Raw genomic sequence first — 14,629 nt, forward strand, 5'->3', positions numbered from 1 at the left:
GTATGCCACATTATTGCTGCAAAAGAATTGCAACAAATAAACTCTAGTTGGCCTTCCCGTATTTTTTTTAATATGTAGGTAATATATAAATAAAACAATGCCGTAAAACATGAAGTTATTTTGTGTTCTTAACCGATATGGATCGCAGTACTATTTTCTTTCACTAAATCTTATATAATGTTAACCTTTAGGCTGAAATAAAATATAAGACTGAACCACGAGTGCAAGACCCTTACACATAGCACACTTTGACATCTTTGAGAATTTGATAAGTCTACAGTTTGTAATCTAAGACATGCTACTGATTTACAGCCGCTTGACTACTTTATGGGTTATGTAAGTCTTATGTAAGCATGTGTTGTTATGGAAAGCATGAAAAAAAAAGGCAGAGTTGGGAAAAAAAGCTTTATTATCACTTTAATATATATCAATAATATTTTACAAAAATTTTACCAACAATCCTGTTACATTTCAAAATAAAAATTCCAAGTACCTCTTTCTATAGAAAACTACTTTGTCTCAACTTTACATTCACTCTTTTTGCCACAGACACGATATTTTAAAGCAAATGAATCAATCAGTGTGTCTGGACAAAATGCGTCAAAGGCAACACCATGAATGGAGATCAGGCTTGGTTTGATCTGGAATTTGACAGACGACACAAGTTGGGTTGAAAACTACAACGACGTATCTACACGCTTGGCATACGGCACATGACTACCAGAATCCCTCCTCGGGTGGCGACGCAAATACACTCATTGGGTCACGTATCAAAAATAAAAATGTAGAGGGTTGCATGAACAAAAAAGGACACGACTTCACGGGAGACCAATTTAGATGCGCGCGTAAATCAGATGTCACGAGGAAATCATAAAAGCAAGTATGCTCACATCAACGCATCATGAGTGACACACCTCAAACAGTGACAACGCCCTGAATTCTTTACAAACACTCATGAGTTGATCTCCCCACACAGCCGGAGGATGAGTGATCTATTGTGGTCAACGTGAAAAGGAATTTTGTTTAAAAAAAAAAAAAAAAGTAGGTCTGTTATTCCTGGATCTTCAGCAGATCGAATGAGTCCAAGCAGCATCTACTAAAAGAACAAGGGCCTTTTGTTTAATCTTTACATTCATCGTAGACTGGTGTGTGTGTGTGCGTGTGCAAATAGACAGTTCTACATATATATAGCCTTCTGTATCTAGCTGTTGTGGGGTGGGATCTTCTGTCCCTTACATTCCGGATGAATCTCTGATATTCAGCAAAGAAGGTCTCTGCTAAACTCGTACACAGTCATTCTTGCGGATTCACAGTGTTTCAGAGTCATGCAACGGGTTGGGCGCCAAAGTTGCTTACTCTACGGTTTCCAAGTTTAACGCCGAGACTTGTTTTAAAGCTTTGTGGAGTACAGGGGAGTCCGTGGGGCTTTGGCGTGGAACCGGAGACCCCGCCCCTTGGGACATGACTCGAGGTGGGGAGAGCGTCTCTGGGGCTAAGCTGGCAGCAGAGGCGCTCATGCCTGGGTACATGACTGGCATGCCGCCGGGATACCAACACTTCTCCAGCATGGGCAGGTAGGCCGCCGCGGCCGCCGCAGCTGCGGGCGGAATGAAATAGAAAGGGAGGCAGAGCGGGTGCTGGTTGGGCGTGAAAGCCATGAGGCCGCCGGCAGGAGGACCGGAAAGACTTTCGTCCTCAGAGGAGTCAGAGCGCAACTTCTTTGCCCGAGGCTCGCCGCCCTCGTGCTCGACGTCATCAGGCCTCTGCTCGGACGGGCTGCGCTTGAGCTCCCCCTCCTTTCTGTGGCTGTCCGACCACCGGCTTTTCGGGACACGTTTGTCGTGCTCGCCCCCGTAGCCGCTGTCAGTGTCTGTGTCGCTGCCGCTCTGCTCGCCCAACCCGCCCAGGTAAGTCCTTTGAATGACGGGAACGCAGTTCTTGGACGGGCCCTCGGTGGCACCGGAGGGCTGCTCTGCGGGTTTCTCCGAACTCTGAAAGACGCGCTCGTCGCTCTGATGTTGTAGGACCTCCGAGGCGACTTTGTGGATGTGGCTGATGACATGGGATGGCATCAGGTCCTGACTGTTGTCTCGGCGAGCCAGATAGTGGAGGACCTCTTTTGCGCATAGGTGGAAACCCGAACGGAACATCTGCTCGCTGACCTCTGGGTCGTCACCGCCATGGTCACCTGGACCAATGTTGGAGGCAACAACGTTACTCTCATGCTTCACACAGGATTTGAAGTTTAATTTTCCATGCAAATATTGTATCCATCTACATCCATTATACAGACATCCAGTCAACATATTTTAATTGTGTGGAAGTGCTTTTTTTTTTTTTTTTAACTTATCGTTTCTCTATATTACATAATTTTACTACTGCGTGATCTGGAATGTATCAGCTGCATCAATAGGAGTTCACTTCACTATAGTACGTGTGTAATTGTCAAACGTACTTATTCGCAGGTCTTTTTGCAGCTCTATGATCTTCTGTTGCTGTTGCTCCAGCAGGGTGTTCAAGGCGTTCACGTGCTTCAGAGTGAGTTCTAGGACCACCGCTTTCTCCAAATGACCCAGCGTCTAAATACAGGAAGACCTTCGATAAGAATGTTGATCTTTCTTATGTAACACGGTCTGCAGCCAAACTGAAGCTAAGCCGCCAACACCCGCATAGTAATCCAATGCAATTCACTTCTACTGTACATTACGCCTGACAGAATTAAATTACCATTATACAAAAATAGAGCGACAAATCATGTCATTTTTATTTTAAAAAGTAAAAATAAACCATGCATTTAGTTGTACTTGGAAAATAAATCTATATTAATGTGCTTTTTTATTCCCTCTAAAAAAAAAAAAACAGATGGTGTGTGTTTTTCACGGATTCGAGACATGCAACAAAGTAAAACAAAACTCACTGTGAGCTTAAGGTGCTCCGGTAGCAAATCTTTGAGCTGAGCAATGCATTCGTTGATTCTGTCTCGTCTTTTCTTTTCGATTAGTCGATGTGGCAACTTGTAGGTCTCCTGCGGATAGAAGTGACACGCTCATGTGAGTTTTTATTCAAGAAATAAAAAATAAAAAAAAGTCTCGGGATGTGACATTACCCTGCTCTCATCGCCGCGTTTTAGTCCCCTTCTTGACTTGTACACGTACATTGGATAATCCATCCTTTAGGCAGAAAAGTTAATTACATTTATGGCAAAAAAATGTAAAATGTGGCCAAAATAAACATTTGTTATATAATCCTTACCCCTGCATGTCAGCGATATCCAGGGATGGAGATTTGGGCACAAAGGGTGGCGCTTGCGCCCTCGTAATTCCTTCCATGTCGCTCAAATGCAAAACGTCAAATTACCAAAAGCATACAACAAACAGAAACAATCCGAGGTGGGAAAAAAAGATCCCCAAAATTCCGTAATATCTCGTGCGTCTCTTGGTGGGACGCGCGTTCGTCTCCTTCTGGGTGTGCGCGCACTGGAGCGCCGTTACGACTGACCAAGGCTGGTTTGCTTGGTCCGACTGAGTGTGCGCGAGGAATGGGCGGGCGTGTGGCTCGATGCCTACGTGTGGAACAAGTCCTGTGACTCCTGGCACGTCCCTCGTCTCCAAACACACTGTGCAACTGTGAAGTCCATCACATGAGCCTCACGTGTTGGACGGCGCTTTCAAGGGCTCTCCCCCTCATCCAGCCCCTTGCTCCCTCCCTGCCTGCGTCGCTGCTTCCTGCCTGTGCACGCATGCACGCACGCGCGGGCTAAGTACAGCCTATTACTGGAGTAGGCCTATCGCGTCCCACGGGAGCCGAGTCCCGTGTACCACCACGCTCCGACTCTCTGGACACAGTGTGCAAGCTTTTGTCCTAAACACCCCCCCCCCCCCCCCTGCCATTTATTATCAAAGACACAAAGTAGAGCAGCAGACGGAAAACTCACACAGCGCGTAAAATACTAACGTTTCATTTGAATAAAAAATAAAATAAAGTTTATAGTGGGCGTGACAAGTGTATTGACACCACACTGACTCGTGCTGTGTGTCGCAGAGGTTACATAACGTTGCAATATACCGGATACTTTCTTTTTAATGCTTGATTACAGTAATATAACTACGTCTATTATTAACTATTAATAACTGCTATTGTACAAATTGTTGCAGTAGCCTAACATTTTTTATTAATTTTTCAAGTGCTCTCTTTATTTGAGGAGGAATGCATCATTTTTCTTCGTTGTTGGCTTGGGGTATGATAAAACAAATTCAAATGGTATCAAAACTATACTATTTTTATTTTGGAGAGTGGGTGGGGTTGTTTTCAAAGTACAGCATGAAACAGCACGTGTTATTTTGTCAATCATGGCGCGCTTCCAAGTGGTTGTGTGAGGCTTTGGCAGCGTGCTAGACTTTGCGACGTGCTTGAAACGTGCTGTCATGTTTCCAAAACCGGACCTGCTTGTTCCGTGTCACGTTGCATACAAACGGCAAGCGATTAAAAACATGTTGGTACCCCGGGCTGTGACGTAGACAAGCTCCGTTTGCCAAAAACGCCGCTATCGTTTTATTCATAAGCAATAGCTAAATTATTTCATTTTTGACCTGGTACCTTTTGACAAAAATAACAAAACTATTTTTTTTTTTTCTGATATAGCACAAAATGAGTCATTGTGGCAAGACTACCGTATGATCGTGTGAGCAGATAAAAAAAAATATATATATATATATATATAAAAAAAAAAAAAAATATATATATATATATATATATATATATATATATTTTTTTTTTTTATCTCACTATATATATATATATAAACTAAACAGCAGAGAGGAAACGTAAAGGATAAATACATCCATTTTAATAGATATTTCTACCTAAATATACAACATGGCATTGCCCTGATCTTTAGTTATTTCTTACAATGCTATAAATGAACAATTAGTATTCTCAATCAATCAGTTTGGCTATACAAAGTCAAAGGCAAGCAATGAACTTAAATAAACTATTCATACATACAGTAAAAAAAAAAAAATCCATCCATCCATCCACCCACCCACCCATCCTCTGTACTGCTTATTTCTTTATTAAAATTAAAGTGCAAGCAGAAATAATTTGCGAACAAGAACAGTCACAAAGCGGGTACGTTTTCCGCAAATGAGATGTGATTCTGTTCCGTAAACTGAAGCAGGGTTACTTGACAAGTAAATCTTTCTAATACCGTAGATTAATATGAATGAAAATGGCGTTTGGATTTAAACCGATGAAGGAAAACACGCCATGGTTTTGCAATACATTCTTATTAAGTGCGGTACACTTAATTTAAATAAATACAGAATTACAAAAAAAAAAAAACAGGCAGTTAATTTATTAAATACAGCATAATCGCAAAAGTCACATACGTAAAATCGAAATCAAGTCCCTATTTTATCCAGCGAGACTTAAACACAGAATACTGGTCAACTGTAAAATACAATGTTTTGTGGAACTCACATCCACATGAGGTTCTATATTTAATCTTATATATTGCACAAAATACAAAAAACAAGTAATACTGCTTGTTTGACCTAAAATAGAAACCTGATTTAAAATGGACGGGAATGAAACTGAACCCTCCCCAATTTGCAAGTGACACGCATGGATAAACCCAGTGTAATATTACATCGAAAACATTTGGCACAAACACTTTTTGTGAGCTGGGTGGGTGAGTGTCAGTGTTCGGAGTGAGATCTGCACACAGTAGAGAGACTGCAACTAGATTAGCGAATTCCGATTGACTGCACTCACACTGGTCGGTAGAGTAAGGGCTTCCGTGTCCGGACATAAGGCTGATGCTGAGGTGCTTCAGGCGCCGTCTCTCGGGCCTATGCGGGCTGTTGCGGGTTTACGTTCATGTGCTGCGGGTGGCCCAGCAGGCCAATCCGCTGCTTTTGCTTCCTCTGTTCGGTCATCTAAAAAAAAAAAGACAATGTGGGCGCATAGGAGAAGGGCAGACGGAAGCTGCGTAATATGCAAAAGCAATTCTGAAAACGACTCATGTAAATCGTCAGCTATTGAGAGTCATAACGCACATTTTCTGTTCAGAGTCAACTTTGTAGTTGGTGATTTGAACCTTGACACAAAGGCCCAACATTTTGGCAGTGATTTACTAACTTTGTTTCTTTGGCGTTTGGGATTCACATTGACCCTGTTTTGCGCTCATGAGCATTTGGAATCATTTGTTCTCGTTTAAAAAAATAAACACGGCCAAATTAGACATTCTGATACTGTACAAATTGATTGTCGGTGAATTGAACGAATGAAACCACTGTGATTGTGAGCCAAGGAATTCGAATATATATTTTTTTAAATTAAAAGCACTCTCTACATGCCACGTGTTCAACAAGCCCATCATTTCCTCCTGTCTGGGTCAAAAGGTCTCGGTGACATTCACTTCCCCACATGCGCTTCTCATTTTAAGGGTAAAGCCGTTGTACAATTCTGTTTACTAGAAAAACAGGATTGCAAAAAATTGTGCAATGCTACAGCACGCATAAACCCATTGAAATGGCTTCAAAAATATTTATTAAATAAAAAAATAAAAAAATTCTACAGAGCACAAGTAAGCAATACTGTTTTGTAAAAACAAACAACCCTGTGACTCGCGAGTGTTTCTTTTTAACCATCCTTCATTTAAATGGACATTTGCTGTCCAAGCTTGAATATTTAATTGTGTAAACTGATTGTATCTAGACGTAACCAACCTGTTCTTTGAGCTCAGTCAGCTGGCCAGAGAGGTTGGACACCAGTTTCATGGTGGACTCCAGCTTTTCTTGGAGGCTTCGAATTTCATTCTGTTCCCCATCCGCGTCGCTGCTGACCAATGACATGGCCCGCATCCGGGGGAACCAGTCCAAGTTGTGCTCCTAGCATACAAAAATTAGCCAGGTGAGATCAGCCATGCATGCATCTGATTTGCAAATATGATATTTTCGGTTGCCAAGAAGTGCCTTTGACTTTCACAAAGGTTGGTGATCCGTTTACTAGACGACTTAAGCCAGTACGGTCAAAAGGGCAGTTTGGGTGAATTCCTTCATGCTTCTTTTCGACCTCTGTGACTGACTTGACCACCACGTGCCGTTCTAAATGCATGCCGTCTGACCCTACCTCCAAATTAGCCACGAGTCATATGAAAGGGTCACCGGGTTTGACCCTTCAACGCATTTTTCCCATAACCCCCCCCCCCCCCCCCCGCATCACTGCCACAAGGCCATCGATTACAACTAAAGCACAAAAGGGACCTGCCATTGAGAACGGTTGAGGACCAATTCAACCACAAAATGTTTTGATCTATAGAAATATAAAATACAGCAAAAACTGTGACTGATCAATTTAGTGACGTTAGACTGCTATTATTATGAGCACAACTGTGTGTGTTGTGTGCGTGTGTGTACTCACACCACAAAGCGGTGGAGAAGGGGAAAAACACAGAACTAAGATAAGGAGTAGCATACACTCATTGTGAAAGGCCAAGCGACATGGCATGCGCAGGCTCCACTTCCAGGACGTAAACGAAGCCTGGGTGGTTGCAAAGGTGTTGACACGCAGAGCAGCTGAGAGCTTCCCTCATTTTTTTTTTATATTGCAATACGTGTCCCACTTTCAGTTCTGCGCATATTCTTCAAAAAAAGTAAATGACCAAATTTACTTGACAAATCAATGAGATTGTGGGAAATTGTAGGCGATTATGTAGACAATTGTAGCTTGCAGAAGAAAAATCTTGAATACTGCAGACTTCAGACTATGGTAAAAAGTTGCTGTCCTGTCTTCTTTTGGAAGCCCCCGTGATACAGAAACATGTTCTTCTGTGGTTAAACTGGCAAGAAAAAAAACATGAACCCACAGGACAGCTGCTCTATTTGTCGAAAATCTGCCAAAATGTCTCAGAATTTAGGGCAAGAGCAAAAGCTTTGCATTTGTTGATTTGCTGCACTGAGATTAGATGTCGGGTTTCACATACGCAATAAAGGGCAATGAGTGATTACGAGTCATCGTGTCATGTTGTATACGTGACACTTCATCCCTGACTCCTCCACGAGTGACGTCAATCAAAGTCATTATCGGAGGAGTCTGTTTGCCGCCACCTTCTCTCCCGAGGTGTCTATTTCATCACCGAATAAAATGAAACAAAGTAGGAGGCCGAACTTGAGAGTAGGATCGTCAGCAGGGGGGAAGTATGGATGTTTGAGCGAAACACGTTTATCGTTCAAATTGCAGTCACTAACTCTTTTTGTTACGGACGCGTGCATGCAACACGCGCACGCCCAGCTGCCGAGCGGGATTAAACGCCGGACACAGACGGTTCACAAAGCCGAGTCATGCAATAATACTTGAGAAGAATTCAAGGGGAAGGGATTACGTAATGCCGATTCTTGCTTCAGAAGCATCAAGACAAATACTGTGTGGTAAAAGAAAACTGCTGCAGATGACTCCATTTCAAATTGTTCAAGCTTACCCTGATCATTTCAGCCACGTAGCTCTCAGGGCCAGTGTACTCAGTGGAGTCTTTGACCTTCACCAGGACGATGAAGAACAGGTAGTGCCACATGTTGTGTTCAACTTTGATATGCTCCTCAAAGGTGACCGTCTTATTGTCAAACTTATCTCTCTCCAGACCTGAAACCAGAAAAGACACACATACAGTAGATGAACCTAAACAACACGCTTCCGACATGGCGGAATTATGCTCGTGGAAAATGGCTACAAAGGTTGGTTTGTTGTGTAAATAAAAAAAAACGTGTTTATTGGCCTTTTCAAATGGCAAGCAGTCACCTTACAAAGTCAACAATTAAGACTTTAGTGATGGAAGAGAAATGAACAAATAAAAAAATACCCTTAAAAACAGACTCCACCTCCTCCCCAGCAGCACCCGAAGTGACTCAGCAGTCATTCTGGGAAGCGGAGGCGTTTGCTTGTTTACACTACCCAGAAATGCAGCCCATTTCTAAACGCTTGCCACGCTGCATCAGCTCTGCCGTCTGCGTGTGGTGTTATGGGACACGGCTAAAGCTACTTCTGCTCCGACAGTAATCGGATCGGAAACATTTGAAAAGCGACAAGTGGTTGGAGCAGACAGAGAGTGGATATTGAAAGTCTGCAAGCTCTGTTCAAACGGCAGGTTTTGTGACATTTAAAAAAAAAAGAGATCCAAAAAAGAATCTCAAAACTGCTATTGCTTAATTTTGCGTGCTTGAGTGCCACCTTTGCCTCAAAGTCAGCACACACTTGCCATTTAAAGTCAATTTTATAAAAACCGAATCAAGTTCAGAAGTCCTCGTCGACTTTTCCCGACATTTTTGAAATGACACGCCGCAACACGGGGCGAGGCCCGCCCACGGCGACTCACCGCAGATAAAACATGTTGTCTTCAGGATTTCCTCTTTCTTTTGCTTCTCACTCCTCAGGTCCGCAAACGTATCAATGATGACACCAAAGATGAGGTTCAGAACGATGATAATAACCATGAAGAAGAACAGCAGATCATAGATCACCCTGGCTGCAAAGAGCGGCTCCTGGTAAACCCAAGAAAAAAAAAAACTTTGCTTTTTTGTACATAAATTTTGCACCCAATTATACATTGGGTCGTGCTCAATGGAAATAAATCATTTGGGAAGAGAACCGACGATGATCACGATTTATTTAAAGGAATTGTCATTAAAAAAAAAAAAAGACAATTGAATTTTTTGGACGACATTTCCATTGTGCACCTCTTTGGACGGCTTGCGCAGTACATCCCCGACACCTCCCCCGCTCCGAAGGCCGTGGCTCAAGACTGTGACAATGCACATGAGTAAGGAATCACATGCTCTTTCTTTGTCCTCTATCACCACTGCAGATGGTTGGATGGCATGAGAAGCTACCGAGAAAAACACACACACACGCGATGCTTTTGAGAATTCACCAAAACTACGTCAGCTGACACCCGTGATTCACAAAAAGTGATTTAAGGTTAATACAAGAATTCGAAAGTAGCATGCATGCCGCTCTCCCAATGGAAGCTCGCGCCATCGCTGAGTGGAGCCATTGACTTGCTTGTGCCTAAAGGTCATCCACCCCTGACCTGTAAACCCCGTGCCCCGATTTAAGGTTTGAAGCTTATTCCCCCGAGACAACAAGGAGCCTTGCCAATTCACCCGGCAACAATTACGTACATGCACAAAACAAGCTGAAGACCTTGATCACTACTTACGAGCTTCTGCAGAACAGTTTTCTCCATTTTCTTTTTGGCACGTACCACCTGAAAAGAACTGTCCCATAATACTGGCTCCAAGTTCTGGAAGGCAAAGGATTCATACAATAGTTTTACCAATGGGTAACTTCAAGTTTTATGCCAAACGCAACCCCTTCCGTTAAATACCCCTAAGCTTGTTTTTTGGTTAAGGTCATACAGAAATCAGACTGTCATGCGTGACCTCAGCAGATCCTAAGCTCTGGGAGCGTCTATAGAATTAGCTCCAAAAGATTTTTTTTTGTTTGACCTATCACGGAAATGTGCTGGTGACGACAACTGATGACAAAAACAATTAGATGTTAATTAAATAATGAATTTGACGAGAAACAGAAACAACCACAATATATTGTAATGTAACCATAAAACCGAAATCTAGACAATAAATAGTAAAATGTTCTTAAAACCATTGAGAAGTCCGTGTTGAACATACCCAGGGATTTGTTGGGTATCCTGTCGACAGCTAAAATGAAATCGTCTTTGAAGACAATGTAACCCACAATGGAGAAGAGGTAGACAAGAATCAGCGCCAGCACCGCTGTTAGCACAATGGAGCGGCCGTTGCGGGTCACACTCTTGATAACATTCAGCAAGGTCTCTTCTCGATAAATAAGATCGAATAGCTGAAAACAAAACACATTGTTTTTGATGCGTACGGTAGTCAGGTATGGTAGCATTTGTGTGTGTGTGTGTGTGTGTGTGTGTGTGTGTGTGTTCACCCACTAGCAGGCTATAAAAGAAGACGTGGACAAAGACCCCCAGGGTGCAGATAATCAGGTACAGCAGGTGGTACAGGAACTCCACATCGGTGATCATGGCTCGGTAGCCTCGTGTGAATGTACCACGGTTGCCAACAAAGCTCATCAGGAAGATGACTTTGTTACATAACTGACAACACGACACGTAGCCACACGAGACAGTAATTGCAAAGACACACAAAGGTAACGATTGCGCAATGTGACATTGTTTAGATTTTAGTACAGATATTATTGGATGGAAAACAATTTCACGCTTACATTAAAGCCACCCAGTAGAAGTAAGGTGGGCTCAAGGCCGACCGAAAAGATGAGCCGCAAGATCGTCGAGGCGATGAGTGCCCGGATACCGTGTGGCTGAGGGAGAACAATGACAATAGCGAGAGAAACCAGCATGGCCAGCCACAGCAAGGCAGATAGATGAGGTTCCAGGGTTCCTGAGGATGACCAAAGATAACGGTCACATTAATATATCATAAGACATTTTTTTTGACAATTTCTGTTATTCGAAAAGGATCATGGGTTAAGGCCTAGCGGGAAATTGGACATGCCTGTGCTTAAAGGTTGGGAATCATTTTGGTGGTATTTTGAGAATCGTTTGGGTATTTCACAGCTAAGACATAACCACCCCCCCCCCCAAAAAAAGAAAAACAATTGCCCAGTGTACTAATGCTCAGTGCCATGGTAACACAGCATTCCAATTTGAACCATGAGGCGAAATAACAAAAGATTCGTATCGACTCCAGGTGACATAAATTGCCATTGGGAGTTTCCTTCTCGCCTCTGTGCTCAGATCCAAACGATGCAAACTTGTTACATAACCTGGCTGGCTAAAAATATACTTGGCTCAAGCTGAATTCACCGGGGATGGACGCGGCGTGCTGCATTGTAGGGCTGAGTTGGCAGCAAAGGCAGACAGAGAAGGTTGGATGTCACACACATTCTGAGACCTTTCATTTCTTCTCCAAAAACAATCCGAGGAGGACCTTAAATGAAACTACTTTAGATGGTTGAAGTGCGATAATCAGCAAAAGCTTTCAGGACCTTTGACACGACAAGCCGTATGACGTTTCTAAAGCTACTCCGACAACCTCGAGTCCTCTGAGAAAGTTGCAACAAAGGGGATCTCGCCGTTCAACCCCACATCTGAACAATTGGAAGTTCACGAGTATCACAATGCGAGTCTTCTCTCCGCTCGGGAACAATAGAAGCTTTAATGGCCACGGGTTCGCACATGCCCTCGGTTATTATACTATTAAGAGAGCAAAAGGGGAGTTTTGTAATATTCTGCTTGAAGGAGGCCACTCTGGCTTCGACGGAAAACTATTTTCACTTGGCTAAGTCTGTGTTGACCATAGCAGGAAATGTAAACTTTGGGGAAGAACCATGACCAAACACATAAACTCCACCAGCACAAAGACAAAAACAACCGCTTATAGATATCTAAATGTTATTTTGGAGAATCGACAAAAATGTTGGAAAAGTGATGTCAATTCTTCTATTTTTTTATTTAAAATATTTCTACGTCTTTTTGCGTTTGTATTTTCACATCTGATGCAGAACCTAATAGCTTTTTCTTTAAATCCACCTATTTTCATGTTTTTGTTACCGACATCACAACATGAGGATAGAAGCAAAACAGCAGGAAGGTTGTGTCTGCTAATTTTAAACAAAAAACTCACAACCAAAATGCATTTATAGTCTGAGCTCGCTAACCTTCACGAAAGCCCTCCAGAGGGTAGAAGAAGGCCACCAGCAGGTTCATGAGAACAGCCAGGTTGAAAGAGATGCTGCTCCAGAAAGACATGTTCCTGGAGCACCAGTAGAGGATGGGCTGAGCTGAAATGATTGATACGGATCAAGAACATTATTATTATTTTTTTAATTACTGAATTACAGCCTGCAGACTTAAAACTGTAGTCAGGAGAGCATGCCAATGAGACCCAAAAACACCCCCCCCCCCCCCCCCCATGCCCACCCCCGGTTAATGAAAATAGAGGAACTGAAGGTGGGGGATTTCTGAAATTTAGCAAATGATGTCATTCATGTCAAGGGCTGAGCATCAATGGAACAATTTACTCTCCATTTGTGCTTCTCCATTTTGGTAGGAAGAAGGTAGTACTCTTCCCACGATAGCAAAGAAATGATCATGCTTTGTGCGCAGTCATGGGACAAGCCGCAACACATGCATGGAACTAAAGAGTAACAAAAGGCGCTTCTCGGTTCTTTTCTGATGACATCATTCGGAGGGTCAACAAAAGTAACATATCATTATATTTAACAGTAAAAAAGTGGCACAAAGGCTTACTCATATATTTGGTGATATTACCACAGTTATATTAATATTGGTCCTATAAGACAAAATTAAACTAAATGAAGAGAAAAGGGCGTTGTTACGGCAATACCGCAATATAAATAAAAATATATTGTATTGTATTGTATCAGCCACAAAGCTGACCACGCCCTTTTGTGTCTCAAGGCAAAAATCCAAACATGAACAAAGTAGCAACTTTGAGCCCTTATCAAAATCTCAAACTCAATAAAAATCTTGTTTGGCCTAACATGTTTTGCAAGGTGTGTCTACTAATATCTCTCCGGGAGGCCACATAGCTGTTATCCTAATTGGGTTCAAGGTTAAAAATGAATATTTTACATTAAAAAAGCGATGTTTTTTTTTTAACAAATTGTAAAAATCACTGAAGGTAACGTGCAGAAATAAAACATTATCTAACAATTAACAAACAGTGGTTGGACGTGGTGCTTTCCGAACTGCCACCATATTAGAGATGACGCGAAAACTTTAACGGCTAACTCAATGTCAATATTTGTGTTTTCATCAAGGCCCGGAGAGATATGAGAAGAAGTCATACGAAAGTAGAACTAGAAGGAATAAAGTTGTTTCGGAGGAAGACGCACAGGGAACGGTGTTGGCGTTACCAGTCGCCTCTTGAGTACCTCGCAGCTTCTTCTGCCAATTCATCTCATTAAAAAGATCCTCGGAGCGCAAAAAGAAGTCATTTATCTTGCTGCCTTGCTCGTCGCGCTCCGTGGTGTAGTACACACGCAGTTTGGACTCTTGAGTGAGAAACTCGCAGATGTTGGGCACGGGAAAAACTATTTGCTCCATGGTTCGGTCCAAACGGACAATCTGAACAAAAGCAGAACAGCATCAAACATTTGTTTGGTTGCGCCGCCCCGATCCAGAAGATGCGAAAACACGGGCGACACACCTCGATCTGAGCTGTGTGCTTTGCGTAAAACTCCAGCGCCTCGTCACCTTCTCCGTACGTCCCTCCTGGTTTCAACATGCCTTGCAGTTCCTTGTTATGTCGGGCCAACTTCAATGACAAACAAAACATCTCTGGAGATCGTGATTCAGCTTTTCAAATCAAAGACGATCCTTAAACGGTTAGAAACGGTCCAATGCCTGAAGGTATTTATGGGTGTGTGTGCTCACACAGATGTGCTCTTACTTGATGTGCCAAGATATAGATATTGTGGCCAACATTTCGCGGAGAAGCAGAGTGTTCTTCTTCTCCGTCTTCACCCTCCTGAGGCTCCTCCACCTCTATCTCCCCCTGCATGTAGGCCTTCTTGATCACTTCAACCTGCACAGAACATC

General features: G+C 42.8%; 2 protein-coding genes and 1 long non-coding RNA gene across 9 annotated transcripts in view; 1 reads left to right on the forward strand and 2 right to left on the reverse strand.

Moving 5' to 3' along the window:
* Positions 1–391: 391 nt before the first annotated feature.
* bhlhe40 (basic helix-loop-helix family, member e40) lies at positions 392–3,787 on the reverse strand. Its single transcript, XM_061292318.1, has 5 exons — positions 3,253–3,787; positions 3,107–3,170; positions 2,918–3,025; positions 2,456–2,579; positions 392–2,188 (listed from the first exon to the last, which is right to left on the reverse strand). The coding sequence occupies exons 1-5, from the start codon at positions 3,327–3,329 to the stop codon at positions 1,353–1,355; spliced, it is 1,209 nt and encodes a 402-aa protein (XP_061148302.1). The 5' UTR covers positions 3,330–3,787; the 3' UTR covers positions 392–1,352.
* Positions 3,788–4,824: 1,037 nt separating this feature from the next.
* Positions 4,825–14,629, reverse strand: part of itpr1b (inositol 1,4,5-trisphosphate receptor, type 1b) — a 31,325-nt gene continuing 21,520 nt past the window's right edge. For 5 of the 7 annotated variants that reach the window (XM_061292277.1, XM_061292276.1, XM_061292273.1 and 2 more), the window contains 13 exons: positions 14,481–14,615; positions 14,238–14,345; positions 13,924–14,155; positions 12,724–12,846; positions 11,269–11,444; positions 10,976–11,140; positions 10,686–10,875; positions 10,214–10,297; positions 9,732–9,880; positions 9,371–9,536; positions 8,480–8,640; positions 6,729–6,890; positions 4,825–5,936 (listed from right to left, as the gene is read on the reverse strand). In XM_061292277.1, the coding sequence (XP_061148261.1) occupies positions 5,850–5,936; positions 6,729–6,890; positions 8,480–8,640; positions 9,371–9,536; positions 9,732–9,880; positions 10,214–10,297; positions 10,686–10,875; positions 10,976–11,140; positions 11,269–11,444; positions 12,724–12,846; positions 13,924–14,155; positions 14,238–14,345; positions 14,481–14,615 (1,938 nt within the window). In that variant the 3' untranslated portion in view covers positions 4,825–5,849. The remainder of the gene's footprint in view (positions 5,937–6,728; positions 6,891–8,479; positions 8,641–9,370; positions 9,537–9,731; positions 9,881–10,213; positions 10,298–10,685; positions 10,876–10,975; positions 11,141–11,268; positions 11,445–12,723; positions 12,847–13,923; positions 14,156–14,237; positions 14,346–14,480; positions 14,616–14,629) is intronic. The other 2 variants (XM_061292278.1, XM_061292274.1) reach the window with 1 other exon arrangement.
* LOC133162848 (uncharacterized) lies at positions 8,419–9,608 on the forward strand. Its single transcript, XR_009716284.1, has 3 exons — positions 8,419–8,560; positions 8,639–8,732; positions 9,429–9,608. It is a non-coding gene; the product is annotated as an uncharacterized LOC133162848 (long non-coding RNA).

This window comes from Syngnathus typhle, linkage group LG11, assembly GCF_033458585.1.
Source record: "Syngnathus typhle isolate RoL2023-S1 ecotype Sweden linkage group LG11, RoL_Styp_1.0, whole genome shotgun sequence".
Taxonomy (NCBI): domain Eukaryota; kingdom Metazoa; phylum Chordata; class Actinopteri; order Syngnathiformes; family Syngnathidae; genus Syngnathus; species Syngnathus typhle.